The sequence below is a fragment of the Pipistrellus hanaki genome (genome assembly GCF_964339955.1).
Source record: "Pipistrellus hanaki genome assembly, chromosome: 3".
NCBI classification, from domain to species: domain Eukaryota; kingdom Metazoa; phylum Chordata; class Mammalia; order Chiroptera; family Vespertilionidae; genus Pipistrellus; species Pipistrellus hanaki.
This window is the reverse complement of record NC_140505.1, coordinates 18189318-18212182: the sequence shown is the minus strand read 5'-3', so window position 1 is coordinate 18212182 and position 22865 is coordinate 18189318. Positions and strand designations below refer to the sequence as shown.

The window sequence follows — 22865 nt, the reverse complement described above, 5'->3', positions numbered from 1 at the left end:
CGCATAACAAAGTGCTGTTTACTTTTAGGGTTCTATTTATGCCACATGCACATTGTTCATCATTATTAAATGATCCTTTTTTATCTTTCTATGACAGTTACATATTTTAGTGGGTGACAGTTTGCCTTTATAAGCAGCAAAACACTAGTTTATTAGTATGCTTGTGTGGCATAAAATAGACTTCATTTTTTACTGAAATAACGGGAGGAAAGAAACATCAATTGTGCAGGGTTCAGAATAGCTCAATGGGTAGAGAAGGGACTGGCAATAAATTAAGATAGGTTTGTTTTATTTATGAGTCTTAGGTATTCTTTCCCTGGTGCTACTGCACATGAATTTTAAGTGGCCCTTTGATGGGCATGTCCATCTGAAGCGTCATCATAAACTCTTCCGGCAGTTTCATAATTAATCACTGCTCTGAAGTAAATGTGAGGAAGAGGGTACCACTCAGAAAATGTTCCCCGTCTCCTGACCAGAGCAGTGCAGGCTACCTTATAAAAAGGAAAAGAGAGTGCCGAAACCGGTTTGGTTCAGTGGATAGGGCGTCGGTCTGTGGACTGAGGGGTCCCAGGTTCGATTCCAGCCAAGGGCATATATATTGGTTGCAGGCACATCCCTGGTGGGGGCTGTGCAGAAGGCAGCTGGTGGATGTTTCTCTCTCATTGATGTTTCTAGCTCTCTATCCCTCTCTCTTCCTCTCTGTAAAAAATAAATAAAATATATTTTAAAAAAGGAAAAGAAAGAGAAAGGGAGAGTCATTATTATGCCACTGAATCACTGAAATATCCAAGGATGTTCTTTATTGGCATTATTGGCTATCAAATCCCAGCCCAACTCCTCTGGAGACAACCAGAAGGACCCTGAATGTCTTCTTGGAACAAGGTCTGGGACATACCTCAGGCTGGTGATTAATGCTGCAATCCCTGGAGTAGCCAAAAGAAGACACCGTTTGAGGGAAATGGCATTTAAGAATCACAACTGCCACAAGCTCCCTATGCCATTGTTCACGTTTATATTTCATAATAAACGTAAATAAGTAAAGTCCCACCTGAAGATAAGTCTTTCTTGTATGTGCATTGGGGAGGAGGCAAACAGTCCATCTCATGCAGAGGGCCATCATCTAGTACTGCCAACGAGGCCTGAGTTAGTAGATCATTTCTATAGCTGCTCGTAGTAAGCACCTCATTGGGTAAAATATGGCCCCTTCGGATGATGGACCGCTCCGGAGGTGTCTGCTGTGCGCAGGTGCAGTGCAAGGTACAGATATTAGGCCTGGCTGGTAGCTCCGTTATTTGTTTCTCACCTGACAGGTGAACTGTTCTCTCTGTATTTCCGAGAAGATGTAACTATACCTGTCACTCCAAAGGCAAAACTCACCCAGGAATAACACTGCCGAGTTCCTCTTGCTTCTGATTGCATTCTCGGGATCAGAGATTTGGCAAATCACTGCCAAAGAGAGAAGCAATCATTGTCTCAATTAAAATCTTGAGAGACACCACTTACTTGTGTCTTAGCTTAGGCTGGCGTGGCGGGGAACATGATAAGGCTTGTTTCTTCTCCAGTAAGTTAAAAAGGAAAAATAAAAATAAAATCAATCCCTAGCAACAGATAAAGCCTTCTTATTCTCTACATATGCACCCCTCTCTGCCTTCTCCCCTCCTCACCTCATCCACGTTTCTCCCAGCATCCACACACCCAGGCCTGGAGGGTATGTCTGATACTTATTTTCATTATATCACTTTAAAAAAAAAAATATCAGTCAGCTTTTTGCACTCTCCTCTTGTGCTAAAGTTGCTCCTGCCCTTTGAAAATATGAACGCCCTTGAGTGATTTTTATATTTTCAAAGGGTAAAAGTGCTAAAGAGCACTTCTCTATTTCAGGGAGGAGGAGAAGAAGTAAATCAGCCTGCCTCAAGTGTTCACTCGGTAAAGGTAAAAATGAACAACCAACATCGGGGGGAGTTGCTACAGCACCTGGATTTATATCTGCGGCACCTGGAGTCCAGGGCTGGAAAACAAAACGCGAGGCATCGGCCTCTGCTCACATCTTGGTGGTGTCTGCTTCCAGTGGAACCAACCCTCTCCGAACTACTATTCACGATGACGCATGTCTAGCGTCATCTAACTTTCACTCCGGACAGTATTGTAAAGTGGGGGGACCTGGGTCCACTCCCTACCTCTCCCCTCCTTTCCTGCAGCCAGTCCCCGGAACACCTGCTATCCCTGTCGCAAGCTAATCCTCGGTTCATGGGTTCCCCCTCCCTTTTTTTTTCTTTTCCCCAGAAGTCCACAGTTTTGTACTTAAGTCCACCGTCTCAGCTGCTGCTTCTCTCCACCTCCCCATCCCGCTACTGGCAAGTGCACTCCAGAAAGCATTGGATTTCAGAACTTAAAACCTCGGAACAATCCAGTGGTCACCTCTCCTAAGGACATCTGTGTTTTCCCTTTCTCCATGGAATACAAAGTTGTGTCTTCTGTAAAATGCAGTCAGCCAGGGGAAAAGCATGTCTTAGGAGACCGAGTCTTGCTTGCCCTTAACTTATTGCTGCCTGGGGTGTCCTCTTACTGCCAGGCCGTCCTACTCAGAATCGATCCCTCAGCCAGCTTGGTCATCGGTTCCTCTGGGTAAATGCCGGCTTCCAAGATTTGGAGGCTCTTGGCTGTGCTTCCGGAGCAGCCTGTTCCCTCACTCCCTGAGTTTCCCAAGGCACCTCATACTGTAAAGTTTATTCTGGAAGCTCCCCCATTAGACTGTGAGGTCCTTGGTGACATGGGGCAGTGCCTTTCACTTCTAGACCTCAGTTTCTAGCACAGCCACTCAAACATATGAGTCATAGTAATAGATCAGAATTATTTTAAGTATTTTACCTGCATAATCTACTTAATCCTCATAATACCACTACATTGGAGGTACTATTACATACCCCCAGTTGACAAGGAGAATAAAACACAAGGAGGTCACCAAACTAATAAGTGATAAAACTCAATTCTAACTCAAATAATCTAATAATAGTGACTGTGTTCTTTACATAATCTACAGTGCCTCTTTCAAATATATGTATACAATGAATATACTCATTACATGTTTTGGGGAAAATATTTTAAAATATCCAGACCCATCACCTATAATCCATATGACCCAGGAAAAGTTAAATGCTTGCTAATTTTATTTCTTTCTCTGCACCCCCTTTGAGGACTAAATAAAATCCGGCTAGCACTGTCATGGATGGGTAAAATATGTGTTAATTCCACTGTCCAAACAGCCACCAATGAGGTTAATTCTCTTAATGAGTCTCAAGCAATAAAATCCTAGTAACAAATGGAGGTTACTAATTTTACCTGAGGTGATCATTTGACCTATAATTAATATGTCCAACTATCATCTGTACATCAACACATGCACAATCTTTGCCCAAAGCAAGGTCAGTCATACACCAACTTCATGGCAGAAGGCTCACTGTTGCGATTTTCCTCTGGATGTACACACGGGCCCTGGATCCAAGGAACATGCAAGCTAGGGTCTAGTCACCAGCCAGCAGACTGAGCCTGCCAGAGCCCCAGAGAGCCAGATTCCATCATTTCTGCACTCAATGTTCAAATGGGAAACCAGGATTGGTGTTCAAGGACATTTACATATGAGGATAAATTGTAATCTATAAACTGCTGATAGCAGAGACAAGAGTCAAAGGCAGAACCCCAAAAAGATGGATTCAACACACTTTTGCTTAGGGAACTCCTTCCATACCTGGTGACTAAGAAAGGGCTGAGGAAGCTACTTTGGAAGACAAACTACAGCTGGGTCTAAAAGGAATATTATACCCAAAGAATCCTGGACCCTCATGTGAATCTTGTATCTTTTTTTTTTTTTACAAGGATGGAAGGCACCCGGATGTGATATTAAAAAGGAATACAGGTTTTGGAACTGAATTCACCTGTGTTCACTTACTTTCCCACTTATTGGAAATATGGACTTAAGGAAGTATATTTGAGTTTTAATTTTCTTATTTATAAAACAGGTAATAATGCCTACTTTGTAGGATTGTGGTAGGAATTAAAATGTATATATGATCAGCCTCGAATAGAATGAATGGCACATAGCAGACATTCACATTTTCATGTATAATTATCTAACAGAGCTCAGCTAACACAAATATTCGTTGCAAGAAGGTAATTCCTCATCCAGTCTTCTATTCACTTATTCTTTGAATTACTAAAGTGACAAAAAACAAAAATACAAAAATTCAGAAAACAGTAAGTCCCTATCAAGGTGCTTAACGAGAAAACATAGATAAACGTTCAACTTCCTCCACAGATGACTAACAGCTACAAAACTCTGATACCACTACATATATACAACACTCAAAGGGGAAACACCTTTGTAGTGAGGAGTTGCAGATTCATTTTGGAGGTGAGTACTCTGGCTAGGAGGGATGGTGGAGAGATGGATGAGCTAAGAACCCTAAAAGTCACAACTTGCCAAAAAATGTGGTCTTCATATTTTTTCTACATCTTACTTCAGATTCATTTTATTAATTAGTGTAAGGAGAAGGTGGGAAGGAAACTTGACAAAGACTAATTAATTGTCTAAGAAAAATCCATGTAATTGTTTGTTTCTATCCATCTCAAAAAAAAAAAAAATACAGAATATAACTTAAGCATATGTAATGAGGTCATTGCTCTTGGCTACATAAAGATTTACCACAACTGAGACAGTCTCTGTACAAATAAAAGTAATAAATATTTTAAGTAAATGTATCCCTATTTATCTAAGTCTACAATAGTCAGGAAAGCTCCTGTTAGCACTGGTCTGATTCATTCTGATGCTGAGATAAAATCAGTAAAGTAAGTCCTCACTTAATGTTACCCATAGGTTCTGAGACATTAATCAAAACAATGTATAATGAACCCAATTTTAACACAGGCTAATTGATATAAGCGAGAGTTAAGTTCCTCAGGCATCTCATCAACATTATAAGGAAATGAGGTTGAACAGAACACTGTTATTCGAGGACCCAGGATTGGCTGTATATGGAAACACACCAGGAATAGGAAAACCATCCTTCAACGTTGTCTTGGGAGAGTTACAAACAATAAAAACACCTCTGCTCTGAATATCAAAGCAGAAATCCACTCACTGCCATCCAAATACTGAGAGGTAAGAATGACTGGGTGTCTTCTGCAGTTAGCTCAGGGAACACAAAGCTCTGCTCCATGCCCTTCTGAGCAGGTTGCTGCCAGGGGCTGTGGGCACTGAAAGGGTGTGTCCTCTAGCTCTGGCCAGTTGCTAAAAAATGAACAAGATGTGCTATTTTCACATTACTCAAATCACTGAAAATATATAACAGAGATACTCAGCATGTGCTGCCAAGACGTGAACATTCCAAAAAGCTAAGAACAACAGAACTCAAGTATTTGGTTTAGTACTTGGGAAACTGGTTGGTTGTTCCTCTTTCCCAAAAAATGGGACATAAGAAAGACCAGCAGAGATCAGCAGACTAACCGAGCACAATAAGGAACATGGCTTCTATCTGAAAAATGCCCCTGAGGTGGCTGCTTTTGGATTATCTATTGAGGAATGCTATTTTATTTAATGCTTTCCTATATTTTCAAACTTCTTACAACAAACACATAATGTTTTTACAAATTGAGGAAAAAACAAACTTTATCTCAAAAAGCTATTTGGAATAGATGCAAATAGAAATCCCCTTAGTTGTGTTGATCTAACCATTTAGCCTACACGTGATTTACAGAGTAGAGGATGCCAGCTCCCCCAAATTTTGCTGTATGCCCTGCTGGTTCGGTGATTATGTCTAAGAGATCCCATGCTACTTCTTCAGAATGCTCACTCCGAAGTTGTAATCAACTCAGGATGTGTTTTCCAGGATCATTCATTAGGCTACAAGGTTAATGGTAGCTGGAACCCTCTTATCTCCATTCCTTTTCCTATAATCATTAACTTTTTTGGACTCTAAAGCCAAATACCTAGGACCCTTAAGTACTCTTCTGATTTCACAAATTCCCAACTCTATGGCTCATTCAATTGGAAACCTAGCATGCTTTTTTCTCAGACATGGAACCTTTAAACACATGTACCAATTTCTTTAGCTAATTTAGACTGTGATAGCCACTAATATTGAGGAAGTATATTATCATTTCCATGGCTTTTGTATTTTAGTAGTATTTTAGCACAATGAATTCACCCAAACAAATTAACACCTAAATGGTGGAATAACAGAACATATTTATAAGCTCACTTGAAGGTATTGGTTTTTTGTGTATTTGTTATTTGCATTTAGAATATTGTAGAAACCTATCTTACAACAAACATAGCTGTGTGCTTGGTATTGAGGAGACACAATACCAAAAAAAAAAAAAAGTATCTGACCTCAAGTGGTAAAAATCAAGAGAGAAAGGTATTAAAAAAAGCTAAAATGTGGTCTGATTGGTATAGAAAGTGTTTCATAAAAGTGATGCCAAGGTATGCAAATATATCATTCAATAAGAAGAAAGCAGTCTCTAGGAGTGGGGAAGATTCATGGATTGTGGTCCATAAAGACAGTTGTGTTGAACAGGGGCATGAACAAGGACACAGAGACGTGAGTCAGCACAGTGTACTTGGTAAATACCCATCATTTAGTTGTGACATGAATATTATTATTTGTTATGGACTCAACTATGATAAGGATCTTGGACCTGACACATATGTCTCTTCATCTGCTTTCCAGTACCATCACATTGTTCATACTCCCGGGCAGTGTCTGATAGCTCTGTCCTTTGCCTATGGAATGGATGATGAAATTCTGTAGTAAGCTCAAGAAAAAAAGAGTCAGGGACCCACCAAGCTGTTTGATCCTGGGCATTGAACTTCAACTATACCCATCTCAATGATCACTAGTGGGAAAATATAATGAGAATGATTGGATCATTTCTAAGATCCCTTTAATTTTCCAATCCCACTGTAGGTCAACCATTTATCAAATATCTATTAAGTAAAAGGTATCATATTCTGTTCAAGGGTATCAAATCTGAGCAAAACACTATGGCTGCTTTCAAAATTTTACAGATAATATGAAGCAAAAGAGAAACAAGCATGTTAAAAACAATAACACAAGGAAGCAGGTCTGACTGGAGGGGAGTAAAGGAGAGGAAAATGGGGAACATCTGTAATAATGTCAATAACAATAAAATATATTTTTAAAGGTATAAAATCTGCAAGACAAAGGAAATTCAGGGCCAGTTTTGAGGCAGAGGATGGAGTCCAGTTGAGTAGATGGTATTTAAAAGGGCAGTAACAGTTAATACCAGACAAAACAAATTCCCAATGCATATAGCAGACTTTCCTACATTACAAAGGTGACATCACCAATCATTAGAGAAAGGAGGGGGATTCTTCAGTAATGGTCCTGAGATAATTGGTTGTTCACATGAAAGAATGAAATTAAACCCCTAACTCAAACTGTTACACACACACACACACACACACACACACACACACACACACAAATCTATTCTAGGTGAAATAAAGATACAGATATGAAAGACCAAATTATAAAATTCAAAAGAAATATAAAATACATTTAATGAGGTTTAGGAAGAATTTCCTAAGCACGACACAAAAGAACTAAACATAAATGATTGATAACATTGATTACATTAAAATTAAAACTTTAGTTCATGAGAACAAAAAATTCAATTCAAGTCACCAGAAAATACCATAAAGTAAAAAAAAAAAAAAAAATGAATTTCAATCATACAATAAGGATTGTTAAGTCTATATGTATATCTACACATACATATATATCTAAAACTCCTATAATACATAAGATAAATAGAAAAAAATGTACAAAATCTTGAGTAGGTGTTTCATAGAAAATAAATGGCAATAAAATATGTAAAAAATGTTTAACTTCATTAGTAATTAGGGATATGAAAATTAAGCCCATGCAGAGATAATCATATTATATTCACTAAATTAGCAGAAATCTCTAGGCCTGGAAACATCAAATGTTGGCTGATGTGAAGTAATGGAAACTCATATTGCTGGAAAATTTTTGGCATTATCTGGAAAATTTAACATGTTCATGCCCTAGTTATTGGCAATCTATTCTCAGATAAATACGAAACTCTTGAAATATTTAATAGAGCTCCTAGTTTATAGAAATACATATGTGTGTAATTTAAATCATAAAGCAAAACAGTATAGTTCTGATGTAACAGCAGACATATACACAAATGTTCCTAGTAGCAATTTTCCTAATAGAAAAAATCTGAAAACAACTCAAATTTCAGTTAAAGCAAGATAAACAAGTCAATTATGCTTTAGTCCCCCCTTTGAATGTTGTAGTTGAAATAAGTGAACCAAAATTAGGACTTGCAGCCCTGGCTGGTGTTGTTCAGTGGTTAAAGCTTCCACCATGCACTAAAGAGTCCCAGGTTTGATCACCATTCAGGGCAGGTATCTGGGTTGCTGGCGGTTCAATCCTGGCCCTATCAGGTCTTGTGGGGGAGGCAATTAATGGATGTCTCTCTCTCACATGGATGTTTCTCTCTTTACCTCTTCTCCCTTCCTCTCTCTAAAAACAAACAAATAAAAAACGTGCAATAATAACATAGATGAAACAATACCAGGTATGAAAACCATGGTGAAAACTATAATACACTATAGTACACTATAATATAATTTAAATATACCTTTAAAAAATCAAAAGTAAACTGTGTTTCAAAGAACATACATATCTGTTTGAACTATTTATAAAAACAAGGAAATAAGCACGGAATGTGAAGGTGATGACTTCCGAAGGAGAACCTAAGCGGTGAGTTCAAGAGAAGCACAGATACAAGTTGACTGCGCTCTCCTTCTGAAGTGTGGTGTAAATTCACAGATATCCAATAAAATTTGATGTTTAAACTATATTCATATGCAACAATTAATAGATCACCAAATGTTTTACAGCATGTGTCTCTAGTTTCACAAATAAGGAACCACTGGGAGCTGTGAAGGAAAGGGTCGTATTAGAAAAGCTTGCTTTCGGAAGAATTCCTCTGCCTCACTTCCTACAGCGCTGGAGGTGTACCAGCTGTCCCTGCACACTTCTTTTAGCCACAACTGTGGTGCTGACTGGGATTTTGCCCTACACTGTAGGAGTAGGTACAAGCCTACATCCTTCAGACACTGACACCAGTCCAAAGATATTAATCCACTCATCAATATGTTCATGTATCTCTAATTGCTGGGCCTAGGAGACATTAGATGAGGGGTACAGTAGGCATCTCCATTTGTGGGCCCTGTGCTTTTTTCCAGAAGGAAAACATATGGTACAGCCTCCAACTCTGTGTTCTTCAAGTCCCTTCCCTTATTATACAATATAATGTTTCTTATATAATCTCACTCCTTCTATTCATTCCTCAGTGCTTCCATCCCAGCAGGAAATGTCTAGCTCCAAAAGGTGGGATGTTCTGTGCCAGCATCTAATTTCACTCACCCATGTCATCTGAGATCCAACGTGGACCGATAAGGCCTAATGCGGAGGGGAAGGCGATTCGTGAGCGGTCACCTTCACCCTGTACACTTTTGCTCTGATAGGGATTCTTAAAGATCTTCTCTACTAAGAAAAAAAAAAAAAATCAGCCGAAACCGGTTTGGCTCAGCGGTAGAGTGTCGGTCTGCGGATTGAAAGGTCCCAGGTTCGATTCTGGCCAAGGGCATGTACATTGGTTGCGGGCACATCCCCAGTAGGGGGTGTGCAAGAGGCAGCTTGTCGATGTTTCTCTCTCATCGACGTTTCTAGCTCTCTATCTCTCTCCCTTCCTCTCTGTAAAAAATCAATAAAATATATTTTTAAAAATAAAAAATAATTAAAAAATAAATTTTAAAAAAATCAGTTTCTACAATTTTACACCATTAATGCACTCATTAAGTCAGTGGCTCTCAATCTTGTGTTCTCAAACTGAGAATCACCAGAGGAGCTTAAAAAAAAAAAAATCAGTGGGTCCTGCCTGCTGAGATTCTAACTTGATTGTTCAGAGATGCAGGTCCTGGCATCAGCTGACTGAAGACATCAGAATTACACTGTTTATCTTTCGCATTTGAAATACAAGCATGTGTATTTCTACAAACAGGGCCTGCATTAAACGTTTAGTGGCCACCTTTCAGTCTACTCTGTTTAAAAAAACTGGTTAAATGCATGTGAAACTATAAAATAGCAAGTTTTAAAAGATATATATTTTATTGATTTCAGAAAGAAAGGAAGAGGGAGATATAGAAACATCAATGATGAGGGAATCATGGATTGGCTGCCTCCTTCATGCCCCCTATTAGGGACAAAGCCCACAACCCAGGCATGTGCCCTAACCAAGAATTTAACCATGACCTCCTGGTTCACAGGCCGATGCTCAACCACTGAACCACACTGGCCAGGCTGAGATATCAGTTTTTAAGTGGGGGGGGGGGGAGCTAATGCTGACCCACATTGAAAGCACCTGTCTATCATTTTCTCACTTAACCCAATATTACAGATGTTTAACTTCCTGCAAGTTAAAAAATAAATGGCTTTGGGTGATAACCAGGGATTTGAAATTTTTAAACCTGACTACCATTTCCAGCCTCGAGATCCATCACTGATAATTGCTAAAAATAACCAAACTCTGAATATTTTGACACCTAATCTCCAAGAATCAGAAGTTTGCAACACCCTTTGCGTCTTACACTTTCCCAGCAAGGTGGCTTCGGCATGAATAATCATGACAGAGGCACCAGAGTGTATAAGTTCCAGCTCAAGTACAGGGAGTGCTTTTTGCAAGTTCCCAGGGCCTTCAGAGATGCAGAATTCACTTTAAAATTAAGAACAAGAGGGAGAGCGCGAGAAGAAGCATCCGAAGCTTTTAAAATCATATCCACTCTCTTTGGATACAGATTGACGGCCTTATGGGGGAATTATTTGTATGTTGCGGCCAACCTCAAAAGCTTTCTTCTGAGCGGCACAAGTCAGCGCTCATGTTCCTTTATATCTGCTCCAGCCAGTGTCCATGGCACCATTTCAATAACACCACCTCCTAACAACAGACCTGGCCACCCATTCCAATTGGGAAGTTTTACCTTCTCACCACAATGTAAACCCAGATGCAAACAGAGAATAGTGAACATTGGAAGTAATTTACTTATCCAGATAAGAATTAGTAGCTGTGTGCTTAAATACCATTCTAAAGTTACTTCCTTGGGTTAGGCAGAAGGTTCCTGTTCTAATTCATGGCACTAACATCCCTTATGTATTAGTAAATAGGAAGGGAATGCATTTTTCTATGTGTACAGCTACTGGTAGGTTCATACTGACCTTTTTTTTTTTTTTTTTTTTTTTTTTTTTTTTTTTTTTTACCAAGGATGCAGAATTTAATTCATTAGAAAACTTAAAATGTACACTAAATTGCAATACAAATATATAGCATCTATAATATAGACCTCTTTTACAATATTAATTAGCTCTGCTACACTGAACCAACTTGAGTCTTTCAATATTCTATGATTAAGAACACAATCAAGGAGGGGGGATGTAGGGAGGATCGGTCCTATTTCAAAGGTGTTTAGAAAAATATAAACGTAAGAGAAAAACAGCCTTGATCAGAAGGGTAATATGATCAATAGTCTTTAGTCTTCTGGTATCGTTTTTCTAAAATTTCTTTGTGCCTCCATTGATTACTGTTGTTATAATAGTCCTGGAAAGGAAAGAGGCAGGAAAAATGAGACTGGGAAGGCCTGGATTCAGGGGCCAGCTCTGATAGAAATGACCTCTAACAACCAATCAATTTACATTGCTTTTTTAGACCTTGGTGGTTCATGTGGAGAAATGGGCTTTGGCTGAGAAACGTTAGGGTTGTTTTCAGCAATATAATTTTAAGATTCTTTTTTAAAAAAAATATTTTCTATTGATTTCAGAGAGGAAGGGAGAGGAAAAGATAGAAACATCAATTATGAGAATCATTGATTGGCTGCCTCCTGCATGCCCCCTACAGGTGACCAAACCCGCAACCCAGGCATGTGTCCTTGGCCAGAATCGAACCTGCGACCCCTCAGTCCGCAGGCTGATGCTCTATCCATTGAGCCAAACCAGCTAGGTCAAGATTCTCCTTTACAAATTGGGAAACAGAGATACATTCTGTGATCACATTAGTGTGTGTCAATTGGTAAATAAAAGGCTACTTAAACTCTTTCTATTGTCTTCTTTCACATCACGCTGTGCTCCTCCACAAACCTAGAGAAGCTTTACATGCATTGCTCAAAGTTAGAGAAAATGAGGATTAACTGATTCCATGAGCCTTTAAATCTCAACAAAATGTGAAAAAGCCGTTTGATTTGAGACAAACTGGAAGTCTGAATCTTGTGAGTTATGAGCCTAAGGTTTTATACTAAAATCATTTGAAAAGACTTCACATCTGAAAATGTAACATGAAATGTCATATATATGCTTTCTATTAAAAAAGAAAATGTCAATCTAGCAACTGTGGGCCTGGGCTCCCACCTAAAGTCAGCTAAGCAACAATGAGCTCAGGCACTGGAGGGATTCCTAACCCCTTGGGCCAGATTCCCCTCCCAACTCTGCTGCTATAAATTGCACAGGTAAGCATTAGTTTAGAATGACTGATTTAAGAGAAACTGATTCATAAAACTGAAGTTCTTTTATTGTTGGTACATTGCTGAAAACGCTTAAGCCACAGTTACCAGTATCATCTCTGAAGTCACACTAACCTTGACCTGCACATTCTATTTCCAGAGCATGTTTTTCTTGAAGGTTTTGAAATATATTTAAAATGCCACGAATCACTTCCAAAAAAAGTACTGCAAATGATACTGAAAACAATAGATATAGCATCATAAAAGGTTAGAGTGGAAAAGAGTTTTAAAAATAACCTAGTCACTTCTCATCTGAGAAACGAAAAGAACCAAGGGAAAAGGTGACATGTTGAAGGTCACGTGGTCTTGAACTGTCCAGCCCATGGCGATGCTTAACTGAGAGAGAGGGGAGTTTTGACTTGAGAAGAGACAGGGAGGAAGATGAGATGAAGAATTGGAGGTTAGATGGGAGATACATGGAGGAAGAGAGGGAGGGCAGTGCCTGAATGAATGAGCTGATGTTCAAGTCAAAACTGTGTCTACACCTCCAGTTTAAATGTTATTAATTTCTTTTAAATTAATAGCAGAGAACCTTAATGATATGTTTGCTATAATGATGATGTATGACAGTCTCCTAATATGTAATACATACACACATATCTATGCGTTGAAGCACTTAGCACCTTGACAAATATGAATAATTGGCTGTGCGGTGATGGTCTTCTCTGTGGCAGGATGTGGTATGATAGAGCCATCGTTTCCATATGCTCTCCCAGAGGTCACTGGGCACTTCAACCCGTCCGCTAAATGTGAGAAATAGCCAATATGGTGTGTGTGCTTTGTTTTTTTTCTACAAGGTGAAAAAAAAATGTAATGACAATTTTTTATCCAGCTTTATTTCTTTAAAGCAAACCCCAAGTGCTGACATCCCACCCACACACCTCACACTGACTAAACCTGTAAACCTCCTGATTGCTTTTTTAAAGGGGAACAGCTTAAGAAATTTCCGGATGCAAGTTGCTGGCAATCACTGCAGCTTCTGGTTCCAAGACGGAGCGAGACACAGGGTTGTCTGTTTAGAGGCAGGAGAGTTGAACTCATTCCAGCTCCTTTCAAAAGGCTAGTAACACGCATTTCTCTGGCAAAGAATTTTATTTTGGGGGTTTGTATTTCTTCCCCATCTCTTTTAAAAAATAGGTTAGACCATCCATAAAGACACATTGATGAAAATTGTTATTGGAAAGCCAACTGCACTGTGCCACTACACTGCATTCCAATACAAATTAAGACTTGATAATCTTGTTTTATAACTGTACACAGAAAGAAGAAATGAGGCACACTGCAAGCAAAATTAATAATAAAAACAACTTATTTGGTAAACTATGCAGATTGAGGAGCCAGTGTTATATTTCTAAAAAGTACTTGATATCCATAATGGCATCATTAAAAATAAAACTACAGAACTAATTTGTAATTTTACCTACTCTAATGAACACTTTAATTCCTTTCCTTTTTAAGAAAATATTGTTGCTTAGCAAGCTCCTCAGAATATTCTACTTACCACCATTCCATATTAAATGATTTAATATATCATTTTAAATATATTCAAAATTCTACTTTCCTCCAATCCCTCCTGACACAGCTCCTACCGCCTCCTTTCCCAGATGGGGCAATTTCTGTTTATAACCATGAGAAGCATAATGGCATGTATACCAAGAAGAAAACAGGTATCATTTGCAAATGTATATTTATTTGTTTCTCTTATGCTCAGGCATCCAGAGCCCTGTCTCAAATGTAATGTCAGAAGACTATTATAGTGTCCAAATAAGTGTAATCCATCTATCTATAGTAATAAGTGTATAATATGCTAATTAGACCGGATGTCCTTCCAGATGACCTTCCAGACAGAGCCAGCCCAGAAGGAAGCTGGTGCCAGCAGCCTGGGTAAGGAAGGCCTACCCTTGCATGAATTTTGTGAATTAAGCCTCTAGCTTGGTAAGAAAATAGAACAACATGGTAAGAAAGTAAAAAATGCCCAGACACCATTTGGGAACTCAGCTTCCAGTCCCCGTACTGTTTATGGCTACCTATCTGCCCTTGGTTGAAACATCTCTAAACCTCAATGTCATCATCAGGGTGGATGTGAAAATACAAAGTGACCACAACTGTCAATGTACCTTATAAGTGTCCAGTTTCATGCAAATGAATTACTTAAAACAGCAGTCCATGATGGTGTCACATCATATACTTAATCATGTTTCTAGAATAGCAGTCCACCTAGGAATGTAGACTTTACAATACATTAAGAAAACAAAATGTTGAAACCCTCTAACAGTTATTTAATTTTCTCTAGCAGCTAAATGTTCCTGATGCTTTATCAAAATAATAAGTAAATTTTAGAAATTTTAAACTTTTATACCTTAACATAAAAAGGTTAAAGTTAATATATATATAATTTAGCTCCTGCTATTGGACAAGCACTGCCAGGTGCTGAGTAACAGTACATAATGGGTAGAGATGACTGTCTTATGACAAAGACCCCAATCACCAGCTCCTACACCACATGTGACTATAACAGTCCAGCTCCTTGGGGAATATTAAGACCCCAAATGAATGCTGCCGTTTGTTTGTTTGTGTTTGTTTGTTTGTTTGTTTTTAACCAACTGGTTTTGTTCTACACTATAACTATAGTGTACTTCTCTCATTATCCTATACTCTGGATCATTTTAAGAGCTACAGTAAAATGAAGGAACATTGAAGAGGGCTAACAGTGCCTCTTCTTTAACAAAAGTCTTGGGCAAACTGTTCAACTTCTGGAGGACTCAGTTTCCTCTCTATTACAGGAAATTAGATAGATGCAGACGTAAGTCCTCAACTACTTCAAAATAAAATTCAAGAGTTTTAAAGTATTTCATGTATCTTTACAAATGCTGAAATGAAGACATTATATTGCATCAGAATGGTGCTCTATTAGTTTTATGAGTGGTTGCATGTTTGAGTTAAAACTGACATTTGTGCTTGCCTAGTCTTCTGTTGGCATTTTTTAAATAGTCACACATTAAATTCCACTTCGCACTGCCTTCCAAGTAAATATATATATATATTGAAAATAAAAATCCTGAGTGACTATCATCTATGGCCAATGGATTATGTCATCAGGGAGCATGGCAGAAATGCAGAATGTCGGGTTTGCGAAATCAGAATGTGAATGTTAACAAGAAAGGCAGTGACTCAAATGCACATTAACATTTGAAAGGCACTGATTTGTGAGTTTCAAATATACCATATTACCGACTTAGCTTCCCTAACCCATGATCATTTATTTGGTCCCCCTCCTCTCCCAGTAGATTGTATTAAATTAAACTCAAATAAAGATGATAGTTTCTAAATAAGTACTGTTGCAAGCAGAAGCCACCAATCACTTTCAAACAACGCTACACAACATGCTACAAATGTATTTAGAGGCAAATCTGCTCATTCAATATTTAGTAAATAAATTTGCTTTTATAGTAACTTATCAAAAGTTATGAATATTAAACATAGCTATCCCACTACTGGTTGGGTTCTTGAAGCAGTCAGAAGGATTTCTTCACTTTGGTCTCGTCAATCTCCTGCTTCCCATGCCTGCCTGCCAGTCAATTATCTTCTGGAATGTCTGCAATGTCATTTTCCCTTCGACTTACCTGATTGAGAAATTACATTTTCAATTTGGACAACAAGAAAACATTCGTAAATCTTCTCTTAGTCAAGTTGCGCTTGTCAGGTGATATTTTCCCACATAATTCCTCCTATCCTTACAGGGTTGGTTTCCAAAGGGATCCGTGTGCCAATGTCTCCCTCTGGGGAGGCAGTCTCTTCTGCACTTTCTGAACCAGAAATGTGGGAGCAAATAGTCAGGATCTGCATTGAGTGAAGCTGCACTGACCTCACTTGAAAGACAGCTTTCGGCTTTGCATTTCCCTTATTTATGAAGGTAACCGTCAGAGGACCCGATCCTATAGGAAGAATACAGCCTTCACCTTACTCCTGTCTTCTTGGAAACAATATTAGGAAGTCATTTATGCCCTGTGGCCATCTGATGTCATAAGAAAAGCATAATACATGCAGGCGTATCATTTTTACTTTAGCCACATAAACAAAACTTTAATATTTCTGCCCTTCATTTTTAGTTCGGTGTAGGAGGGGGTGGGTAGGGATGGGAGGATTAAGGACACAGTATGCTGTGCCCACCATACCACACACAAACCCACTTTCCAAAGAAATACTCCAAAAGCACAACGGAGTTTGCAAACGGAACACACTGACACCCGCCTAATTCTGACAATTATCTACGCACGGCATGTGTATGCGCACAATAAGGCCATCCGATGCAATGTGGCACAAACAATTAGAAGTTCTTTTCAAAGTGGAAATGCAGAAGAGAATGAATATCTATTTTCTATAAATGAATCCAGCCATCTGCCTTGTGAGAGCAGCAGCAGGAATATACCCAAAACAGCAGAAACAGCAGCCTCTGGTGTTAACAATCTATTCTCAAATCTCATGCTCCACATTTTGCCAGCAAACAAGGCTAAAAATATAAGACATGCAACAAATAGTCTCTTGGGATCTGCCATTCCATGGATGGTGTATTCAATCAGAGTAATATTTTTTTGTTGTTGAAATTCAAAATTGGGGAGGAAAAAAAAAAAAAGCAAGCTATCATATTAGACACGGGCATTCGGAATGTTAAGCGTGAATCCAATCCCAAAGTATATTAAGCTGAATGGTTAGAGGGTGGTTGTTTTCACACAACATAAATCTCTGAGATTTATCTGAATATATTTATAGATTTATTTAAGCTACTCTAAAGTCCTCTACAGCTCTCCCAGTTATAGAGATATAATTTTAGTACTCTGTCTCACCAGAATATCAGGGGCATTTTCTTTTCGGCGCAGTTTAGAAAATTGGCATTGCTGTGGATTCTAGGGCTGGCCTACGTGGTTGGTTCAAATCCAGGCTCCGCCTCATACAAACTCCATGGTCTTGAGAAAGTGATTCAGCCTCTGTGTGCCCTTAAAAATGAGAAACTAATATTATCTCATAGAGGGAAGACCTAAATGTGTAAAGCTTTTAGAATAATCAATGGCAGACACTATAGGGAACAATGACTATTATTCTTTTATAATCAAGCCAGGCTGGAAAAATGCTTTCTCGTAAAAATAAGCATAACCTAAAAAGTGTAGCAGACGATGGCCCATTGTCGTGTCAACGTTGGCCATGTAAGCCAGGGAAGGGGTGAGCAGATAGGTGTCTTTATCTGGAGTGCGCAGTCGAGAATGACAGAAGGAAGTTTCCATCAAGCTGTCAGTTCATGAAGGCATCGGGATAAGGAGGACAGAAGAGAAGACAATGACAGGGCTGGTCAAGTAGCACTGTCTGGAGTACAGAATAGTCAGAATTAGTGGCAAAGGTGTAATCAGAAGCAGGGCACATCTGGCCTCTCTGTGAACACATGTGCTCATCCACTAAGAGGATCTGTATCACCACCACCACCTTCCTTTCTCAGTACACCTGTCTTTGGATTATATTTTAATGCATGGGATCAGGGTCTCCAGCCCCTGTATTAAAACAGGAGTCAGAAAAGTCTAAGGGGAAGGTACCAAACATTCCCCATCTCCTGATAAGCCAATATTTTTCTTTTTTTCTTTATTAATTAAGGTATTACATATGTGTCCTTATCGTTCCATTGCCCCACCACCACCACCACCCCCCACTCATAACCTTACCCCCGGCTGTCTGTGTCCATTAGATAAACCGATTTCTTGATGAACCTTCAAAGTTGGCACCATTTTAAGTTGTAGACAATATTTCGTAGAAGGAGGTCAATAAAAAACCAGTGTACAAGTCAGTGAGGAGATAGAAAAGTTTGTCACAGTCAAGACCATGGCAAAGTGTGACAAGTGCTGCGGATACAGAGCCAGGTCACAGCACTGAGACGCACTGCTGGGTGGGAAAAGATAGTGCCTCCAGTCTGCGCAAGCCCGGAGCACAACCCAAGAGTCAGGAAAAGACAAGCCTGGCAGGAAATTGAGAGAAAAGACTCTTTTCTGGGAGCCCTATAGGACAGTTTTTTTGTTTTTTTTTTGTTTTGTTTTTTTTTTGAGGAAAGGGGACGGAAAGAGGAAAAGAGGTGGAGGTGAGTCGGGATACGCTAATAACATAAAGGAGAAAATGACTACAGATTTAATACTGTATGAACTAGGTAGATAAGGAGATTTAAGCATGCACAAACCATATGACCCTATTATGCCTATAAAATAAGCATATGCTTCTCTTGCCCTTAATGCTTTGCTACAGTTACTGTAAGAGATTTCATTGAGAAGGAAATTTTTAAAGCAAGGCATTGTGCAAAAGCTCAATCTGTCTCCCTGCGTTAATTTTTTAAAATATATTTTTACTGATTTCAGAGAAGAAGGGAGAGAGAGATAGAAACATCAACGATGAGAATCATTGATCAGTTGCCTCTTACACGTCCCACACCGGGGAACCAGCCCACAACCCAGGCGTGTGCCCTGACCTGGAATCGAACCATCACCTCCTGGTGCAGAGGTCAATGCTCAACCACTGAGCCACGCCGGTAGATTAGGACATCTTATGTACAGAATCTAATACAGGATCCCAACCAGAGTGAAGGCAGTACTCCTTGATGCAAAGAACAGAAACCAATCAGTATGACAACATGATGTAGATTCAATTAACACTTGGCAGGTCATGAATAACTTTTAAACAACCTTCTTTTAAGTTGGAAAGTGTTGAAATGTACAGTAAACATGGCACTAAAGTGCCTTCCTTAGAGCATGCCACCAGTCGGGTACATAAATCCAAAGAGGCAAGTCTTGCTTACCAGGGAGAGAAACAGAACACTGCTATTTGGGCCACCACTGATTTCTGCAGACACTCCTTACCTCAAGTATCTTCCTCTTTCATCATATTCAGAGCCTATCATCAGAAATCCTACTCTGATCTTCAGAAGGTTTTTCATTAAGTGTGGAAAAGGAAAGGGAAAAAAAAGGTGGGGGGGGGGGGAGTCATTGGTGCAATCACGAAAACAAATAAATGATGAATAATTGTAAAGAGAACGCTACTGGGTTGTTAAACATGCTTCCATCCTTGAAGCGAATGGCATACTTCTGTAAGCTCTGTTAAGTAGGAAAGGCTGACTATCTTGGTTCAAATCCACATGAAAAGGTTTGCAGAAGAAAAAACAAGTTACTTGAATAAATAAGAAGAACCTGGAGCCAACCGGAAAGAGCCCGGTGAGACTCCTGGGCCAGCACGCCCACAGAGCGCACCTGCCCTTGCTTTGACTGAATGGCCACCTCCCTGGGCTGGGAGAACTTAAGTAGCATTAAAGCACACCCTGCGTTCTGAGCACTCCAATTGTGCCCACCTGTCCACAGCCAGGTACACGTGGCTCCGCAGGTTTCGCAGCAGCCTGCTGACTGAAGAATCTCTGACAGATGCTACCGGTAATGGACTTCATGCCCCAGAAAGTAAAATACGACGAGGGAAATATTAGTTGGATTTAGTGCTTCCACTCCATGTGTCTCGAACGTTACTACGATCTATGTCGCACGTTTGTTGTACATAAGCCTGCAGCGTGTACAGTATGTTTTCCAGGAGACCTTTAAAGAACAGCTTGCCGACAAGAGGTGCTAGCCTTAGTTTCACAGCCAGCACAACTCCAGCCAAAGAGGCTTCTGGCATGCTCCCACTTCTTGTGTGGGGCTGGCTTCCAGACAGCTCCGCCAGCCAGAGTCTAAGGGGTCAGGACACAGAGTCGGTCACTGCGAGGTATGGGTAACGCATACATGTAGGTTAACATGGAGAAGAGAAAAGGCCGGCTTTCCCCCCATCGCAGTCAATGGAAAACAACTCGGAGCTGACTTTGCAAGGAGGCTTCTCAGGATTAAATGAAATGGCTGAAGCTTGTGCTTCTTGCAGCGAGAAAAAGAGAACCATGCGTCCTCACCGTCCCTCAGTGTGCAACCACTGAGACGCCTTTGTAAACCTTTCCTGCTTTTTAAAAAGCCTGCTCCATTAAAAAAAAAAAAAAAAAAAAAAAAAAAAAAGAACTTTTCAGGAAATGCAATGCATAGTCACTGAACAGGATCATAAAACGGAAAGGCTCAACCTACTTTTAAAAAACAATCCCTTATGCCAGACAGCAGGGCTGCTTTCACAAACCGTTAGCTTTTATAAAAAAACGAGATTATGTGGGTCCTTTTGTGGCCGCCCTCAATCCTTCCCACCCCTTTCTGTCTCGCGGCCACTGGAGTCTGTCCAGGATGGCCAGCGGAACCGAGGGGGAGGTGGCCACATCAGTGCCATCTCTCACCAGACCAGCGTTAGGGGCATCATTTAGTGCAATGACATATTCTAAGCCCTAATGGATGCTACCAGGGGGAATGGAAAGGGAAAAGGAAAGAAGGGCGGGAAGGCGAAGCTTCCCGATTGTTTCAAAGGTTTAAAAAAAAAAAAAAAGCCCCAATACCCGAGCTCTGTGCAAAACGCCTCTGATCAGCTTCAACGCAAGTCCGCGGTATTTGTCTCCAAGTTCACGCTCCCCTTCCTCGCTCAAGGTGGAGCCGAAACCAGTTATACTATACCATTTCCCTCTGCTGGAGTCCAGAGAACCCGGGAAAACGGGGTCTAACATTTTTAAGTCGGATTCCCTGCTGCTCAGTGGGGCCCGAGCTCGCAGGCTCCCGGGCTGGGAGGACGCGCCGGCCAGCGGCCTCCGGCCAGCACTCCCCGCGCCCCGCACGGAGGGCGCAGGTACACGCGGACGGACGGTGCGCTCAGCCTTCCCAGCTCCTGCAGCCACGCAGCCTCCTCAAACCACAGCCTGGGGCTACCCAGGAGCTAGTGTCGCCCAAGGGGTGCAGAGCTTAGCGGACTTCAGCCCCGGCGCCACTCCCGCAAGGGGAAAAGGTGCCCTCTCCAAGCCCACCCCACTGAGACTCGCGTCACCAGACCCCTCTTCCCAAGAACTCTCTTCCCACGATGGGCGCCCACCCAGGAGCGGTCTCGCTTTGGAAGGAAGTGGAGGAAACGGGGAACAGCGAGCCTGGAGGCAGAGAGGTGGGGGTACTCTGGTCTGCAGCAATTGGGGAGGGCTTGGGGAATGAATGGAGCGAGCCCGGAGAGTAACAGGGGAAGGGACCCGTGAGAGCAACCTGTAGGATCACTCCCGGTCGCAAACTTGGGGTGGGAAGCCATGGTCCTCTCCGAGGTCCTCCGCCCGATCCCCACCCAGCTGGGCTCGGTGCGCGGAGAGGGAGAGAGAGAGGTGCGGGGCTCAACTTGGGGAGCCGGCGCCGTGGGTGTGGGTCCCCCTCGGTCCTCTAGCCTCGCCCCCCAGCCCAGCCGCTCGCTCTGCCCCGCGCTTACCTCGGGCAGCCGCGGCCCCCGCCGCCCAGAAGCACAGCCCCAGCCACGGGAGCCACGGGAGCCACGGGAGCCACCGGCGCGCTCCTCCCGCGCCTTCTCCGGCAGCGGCCGCTCTCCCCATGGTCTTCGCCCGCTTCCCCGGGAAAGACGGTTCCTCTTCCTTTTCCACGCCCCGGAGCCCGGAGTCACACCGGCGAGCCCGGGGATGATGAGCGAGCAGGTCCTCGGGGGGTCTCTAGCGAGTGACTGCTCCACGGCCGCTCCCTACAGCCGCCGGGCAGGGCGCCCCGAGACGCCGGCCGCTGCACACCCGGAGCAAGAGCGCGCCCCCATGGCCTCGCGCGGCGGGGCGAGCGCTGCCGCCGCGGCCGCTGCCGGAGTCGCTGGCCGTGCCCGCCGCCGCCGGGCCGGGGACGACCGAGTGCAGAAGCCGGTCCGCAGCGCTGGTGAGACCCCCGGGCCTCTGGGCTCCGCCCCTCCGCGCGGAAGCCAATGAGGATGGAGGGGCGGGGAAAAGGGCGGGGCATGGCGGCGGGAGGGGCGGGGCCGGAGGCCCCGGGGGGCGGGGCGGGAGGCGCAGGTGAGCCCTGCTGAGACCGCGCGCCCCTCTGCACCTCGGGTGTCTCCATGCTCCGCAGATGCAATCCGCGCCCGAACCGCCTCCAGACTTGTGTTCGCGGAGCCCCGCACCAGCCTCAGGGTGTGAGCAGAGCTGGCTGACCTCTCGGAGGCGAGTCCGGCGCCCTGAAAGACGTGGCCGCCTCGGCAGCCCAACTCCCAGCCTGCTGCCTCCGCGGAAACTCTGTTTTGTTCAACTTTGAGCCTT

At 41.9% G+C, this 22865-nt stretch overlaps 1 protein-coding gene across 9 annotated transcripts in view; it reads right to left on the bottom strand.

Moving 5' to 3' along the window:
- The window catches only part of UNC5D (unc-5 netrin receptor D), a 495999-nt gene extending 473553 nt beyond the window's left edge, over window positions 1-22446 (bottom strand). For all 9 annotated transcript variants that reach the window (XM_084879252.1, XM_084879255.1, XM_084879254.1 and 6 more), the window contains exon 1: window positions 22040-22446. In XM_084879252.1, the coding sequence (XP_084735378.1) occupies window positions 22040-22160 (121 nt within the window). In that variant the 5' untranslated portion in view covers window positions 22161-22446. The remainder of the gene's footprint in view (window positions 1-22039) is intronic.
- Window positions 22447-22865: the final 419 nt, after the last annotated feature.